The sequence below is a fragment of the Panicum virgatum genome, chromosome 8K, assembly GCF_016808335.1.
Source record: "Panicum virgatum strain AP13 chromosome 8K, P.virgatum_v5, whole genome shotgun sequence".
Classification (NCBI taxonomy): Eukaryota; Viridiplantae; Streptophyta; class Magnoliopsida; order Poales; family Poaceae; genus Panicum; species Panicum virgatum.
In genome coordinates this window covers 39,111,612-39,117,227 of record NC_053143.1, presented here as the reverse complement: position 1 = coordinate 39,117,227, position 5,616 = coordinate 39,111,612, and the positions used below count along the sequence as shown (strand labels likewise).

General features: G+C 45.7%; 1 protein-coding gene across 1 annotated transcript; it reads left to right on the top strand.

Annotated features, from left to right (window-relative positions):
• Positions 1-2,522: 2,522 nt before the first annotated feature.
• LOC120644604 (UPF0481 protein At3g47200-like) lies at positions 2,523-5,360 on the top strand. Its single transcript, XM_039921254.1, has 2 exons — positions 2,523-3,243; positions 4,409-5,360. Exons 1-2 carry the CDS (start codon positions 2,617-2,619, stop codon positions 5,114-5,116), a joined length of 1,335 nt encoding a protein of 444 aa, XP_039777188.1. The 5' UTR covers positions 2,523-2,616; the 3' UTR covers positions 5,117-5,360.
• The last annotated feature ends 256 nt before the right edge of the window (positions 5,361-5,616 follow it).

Genomic DNA, 5,616 nt, shown 5'->3' with positions numbered 1-5,616 from the left:
GGCTGCAGCATAGGAACCCCTTTATGGGCATACCAAGGTTTCACACCTGGATGCCATTGCGCGTCTGATGGCCGTCAAATCCTGCAGGCCTAGATGGAAGCAGACTTTCGAGCACGGCAGGAGGCGGCGGAGGAGAGGTGGTAGGCCGAGTGGGAGCAGATGTAGCAGAAATTGGATCAGATTCTATCATATATGCAAACCTTGGGCTCGGCGATGGGTCTTTTGCCTCCACCATTCCCTCCGGCTCCAGTTCCTCCTCGTGTAGCTACTCCAACTCCCGTGAGTGTCTTGATAATATTCTAGTTTTTTTGTCGTAGTGACTTAGCACTGGTCTACAATGACTTAGAACTAATGCATTATGATACAACTACAATGACATAAAACTTAGGCTAATGCTTGTAGTTCCATTTCTCATAATATACATGCTCTCAACTTAGGATAAAGATACAATGACTGAGTTTGAATGTCCATAACTTAATTCTTATGTAATATATGCAATATATTCGCTTATGTGCAGAATCAATCGGCGGCATCCAATGATGGGCCAATCAGTCCAGACTTTTCGCCTCCGGTGTAGACTCAGCATTGTGCGTGGCCACCGCCTCAATGGGTGGCTTACCTTCAGCAGCAGCAAGCTTGGTCGCAGCCGCGTCCGTGGTCGCAGCCGCCGCCGTGGCCGCAGCAGCCACCGCCGCCGCCACTGTCGGCCCCGTGAGTTGTATGGACTTGATTTGCAGGGACATATATGCTAGCTTTGCACTTGAACTTGTATGGACTATTAAATGGACTTGTATGTACTACTTGTGGTTGTCGATGAACGATACTAGAGTTTATTTGCATTTGTGTATTACTGGACAATATAAATTGCCTGCGATGCTTATTGTGATGCATAAAATGCGTGCAATGAATATTGTGACATATATGAACTGCTTGTAATGACTGGGGTACTATATACATCAGGAACAAAAAAACACATAAAATATGGCCTCTTTGCCATGTGTAATGAACAAGGCACACAGCAAAGAAGCCATTTGCTCAGTCCCAGACCATTTTTTGCCGTATGCTATTGCCTTGGCACACGGCAAAGTTCTGGTCTTTGCCGTGTGCAATTACCATGGCACACGGCAAAGATTCAAACTTTGCCGTGTGCCATGCCGGGAATGCACACGGCAAACCCCCCATCCACATCATCTGTTCAACCTTGGGCTTTTTTTTTTTTGCCATGGGTCAGCCTTGGCATGTGCCCGATAAGTTGCACACGGCAAAGGCTGCCTTTGCCAATGTCTGTTCGTCGTGTGCCCTTTGTTCGGCAAAGGCGTCCTTGCCGTGTGCAACACATGGCAAAAGTCTTTGCCGTGCGCATTTAAGCCTTTGGCGTGTGCTTCTGGCACACGGCAAACCCACTACTTCCCGTGCTAGAATCGGCCATAGGATGCAAAACTTATTTTGGGATGGGTGTTTTACTAGATGAATCCAATGTTCACATAAACGGTAAACACTAAACGGTCGGTGTGGGTCCGTGTAGCGTGTAGATTGTGTACACGGCGTGTACACGGTATTACACATTTTTGTGCTATATTGACAAACGTAAGTATAGTAACATGTATATATGCCTAAAAATAACGATAATAATGACAAGTTCAAAAATAATTTCAAGTAAGCATGACTTTTGGAGAGTTTTGCATCCACATTGCGTGAAATAAAATTGAATTCTCAAACAAGACCTTTGAACAATGTGTACTTTCTCCTTAACAGTATGCTTTTTACCCTAAACGTCATGCTAGTCGTCCATTTAGAACGTTTTTTTCCCATGCCGTGTAGCCCGGTTAGCCCGTGTACACACCGTGTAACCCGTGTAATGCCGTGTAACATGTATTATACAATACTGCACACTTAGCCACCGAGTAGCGTTTACACGCCGTGTACATGGCCGTGTAGCCCGTGTAGGCGAACACTGGATGAATTATAGTTGCACATCTAGACAGTATGCTTTAGCTTATTTTTTGTGCAAACTAGATTGAGCCATAGGTTAAGGCTATAGAAAGTGCCTAATTCACTCCCTCTCTCTTAGGCTACAAGCAACGATCTGACTTTCGGTCAAATTTGTCTGGCTTCGACACTTGGATGACCTCCGTTATTCAGTTTTGTAGTTGAAGATTGAAAATCAGATTTTGAGATAGTTTAACCATGTAAATGGGATTTTTAGAAATTAAATTAATAATTGGATAGGCCGTTTCAACTGGCTCCAAAAAATACCTTTAGTAGTGACTTTTCCTCTCGGGGCAAGTAACATAGCACGACATACCACACTAACCATGGCTTTTGTTGTTTTTTAAGAAAACCAATCGTGTCATTGGGCTACTTTGTTGCGCTCGCGCGAGTCAGGATCATCGGTAGCCGGTCAGTCAACTTGACCTTTGGTGGGTCCAATATAATAAGGACGTTTGGGGCTCGTACGTGTTATCTGCAGAGGGCTAACAACAACTAACAGCTAATATAAATATAGCACCTCTCAGCTGTGACCCAGTGCATGCGGATATTACAACTGGGCTTCTTGGTACAATAGAAATCAATCAAGAGGGTGTCGTCCAGCCTGCAGGGGGAGCGGGCCGGGCAATGGTGAGGGAATCCGTGACCGCAGGAGTGGAGAGGGCTAGTGCTTCATCAAGATGGGTGGTGGACATGGAGAAGCTGCTCGAGGACACAAGCCCATCGGTGGAGATGGCGCGGTGGAATCAGCGCTACATCTATCGGGTGCCGGAGTGTAAAAAGAAGGTGACCAATAGAGATGCCTACCAGCCGCAGTTCGTATCGCTGGGCCCCTTGCACCACGGCGAGCCCCATCTCCTGTCCATGGAGGAGCACAAGAGGCGGGCTGTGCTGCACATGGTCAACTGGACCGGGAAGCCTCTAACGGAGTTCGTCGCAGCAATCGAGCAAGTGGCCGATGAGCTCGAGGCCGCCTACGATGGCCTTGATGATAGGTGGCGTGGAGTGAATAGGGGAAGCTTCGTGCAGATGATGGTCATGGATGGATGCTTCCTGATCGAGCTGATAAAGATTGATCAAAGTCCAGAGTACAAGAATACTGATTACGCGGACAACGACCCCGTCTTCAGCAGGAGCAGCTTTATTGATTTGTGGCCAATAATGCGGAACGACATGATCGCGATGGAAAACCAAATACCTCTAGTCGTTCTGCAGAGGATCTTATTTGTTGCATTTGAAGGCACAACTCCTCCGGTAAGTTGCGTATTTGTTTCCATCACTCCCTCATGATGCTTGACTCATACCCTGCTCGTTGCTAGGTGCTCTGTTTAGTTCAAATATACATACGTGATTGTTTTTGTTGTACGACTCGAATAGCAAACAAAATTTCCTTTTTCCAATAGCGCCTTCCAATTTTACTTGATACAACTAACTTTTAGTCACCATTATTCAAGTCCGATGATCAAAGTTTTCGTTTCCTTATTTACGAGTTGTTAACTTGTTATATATAAACTTAGTGTCAACATGTAGTCATGTATGGAACCACTTCACGCATATGATTTTTTTTCCATCCTGGGCTTTTGCCCGAATTTCATTACTGGTGAGAGCAACGAAATTACAGCAGTCTTTTTGGTTTTGGTTTGTGCCGCAGCACGCAGTCTTCCCACCCCCTGGTAGCCATTATACAGTGCTGCAACTCACCTGGGGAATAACCATAGGTTGCTAGCAATGTTTCTAGGACCTATAACATTTTCAGAAGGTGTTAAACACCAAACAAAAACCACCACAAGTTTTTCCCAGCTAGTGACGAGCACGATGTTGGAATTGCATCCTATGTAGAATCTGCTCGTCTTCAGTAAAGAAGAACCATCCCAGTGTCCTCTGCGGGCGCACCCCTAGCTAGGATGAAAAGCCAACGCCGGCTTAAAAGAGGAGGCCAAGCAAATGATCTCAGTTGGGTATCTGACAACCTTTTTTTTCAAAGAACACGTTATTTCGGCTTCTCCAAATACTCCAGCATATGGCCGCCAGGCCCACCATATGAAATTTGCCTCCACGAGGCATGACACTATTGACCCAGAGCCTAAATTGCTCCATGGTTGATGGTCTGCGGCGAGCCCTGAACACCGTAGCCACCAAGCTCCACACAAACTTGGCAATTGGGCAATTAAAACTTCTCAGAAAATTTTCCATTAATTTTTCATAAACACGTTCTACGAACTTCTCAAAGAATAGATCATACAACAAGACGTGGGCATTATATGGCCCAAATAAGAAAGCATCAGCCTTATTTTGGATAAGGCCGTGGAAGCTCTCATCCATGGGGCCCATTTTATAAGACAAGCCAACTTCAAACCAACGGGGTTTCTGTTTCTGGTTCTAACTATTTTTTTGTTTCATCCAAATGGTGAGCATATAGAGAGCTGGAGAGATCAACAATATGGTCCGAAGTCTCCTGGACGTCCCATTCTTTGAGGAAGACGTGGAGAAACTAGGCCTCCACTTCCTGGACATTTATCACAAACAGTACTGTGGCACCACTCCACATTGGGAAGGATCGGACAAATACGAGCCTCGCACTCCCAGTGCAGTTGAGCTGAGTGAGGCAGGGATCCAGTTCGAAAAAACAAACACGGAAAACATCCACGACGTTGACTTCGTAAATGGCGTGCTGAGAATGCCGCTGTTAAAGTTCCATGATCATACGGAGGCGAAGCTCCTCAACCTGATGGCATTTGAGTGGCTACATCCTGACGCCAAACGCGATGTGGGCTCCTACATAGCCTTCGTGGACGATCTTACCAAGTCAGAAAGAGATGTAGCACTTCTGAGATCCAAAGGGCTCTTCGTAAACATGATAGGCAGCGACAAGGCGGTAGTGGAGATGTTCAACACTCTCACCAAGTTAGCACGGATGCCAGAACAAGGCAGCAAGCTACGCCACGTGCAATGGAAGGTGAATGCCCACTGCAAGAAGCGCTGGAACAAGTGGCGTGCCATGCTCATGAACAACTACCTAAGCAACCCCTGGGTGTTCATCTCCCTCGTGGCCGCCGTCATCCTGCTCCTCGCCACCATCACGCAGACCATCTACACCGTTGTGCCGTTCTACACCAACAAAGGCTAGCAGGAATTCTCTGGCAATGTGTGGCTCTGGTGCTCTACATATATATATCTCCGTACATGTGGACAACTATTATTGTTTTCTCTCCATGATTATTTTATATATTGTGGCTTTCTATATATGGTAGTTTTACGTGCCTTTCTATATATGGGTTGTACGTGTGGACCATTATTATTTCGCTCCATTAACGTTGTGGTATCATTTATTTGGAGAGAAATTGTGTGTTAGTGTGAGTTTTGGCTCTGCATCTGTGCATCGCTCAGTGCATTTGCTAGAGATTACACATACAGTGTTTTTTTAATTTGACTCATCTGAGGGAAGAACATTATATTTAACAGTGTTTGTTTGCACCAACGGTCACAAATTATAACGAGCAGGCATCTTAGTTTTCTTTTTGATCAAGATTCTGCTGATGTATTCATGCTAGCGCCCGTGCGCTGTTACACGCTACTAATTTGAGCAGTATTTTTTCTCCACTGGAGATGCATGGCATCCAATGCAGT

Excerpts from the sequence above, each read along its gene's own strand:
- LOC120644604 (XM_039921254.1), top strand. The coding sequence starts at position 2,617 with ATGGTGAGGGAATCCGTGACCGCAGGAGTGGAGAGGGCTAGTGCTTCA. Across the intron at positions 3,244-4,408 it reads TTGAAGGCACAACTCCTCCG|AGAGCTGGAGAGATCAACAA; the intron begins GTAAGTTGCGTA and ends GTGAGCATATAG.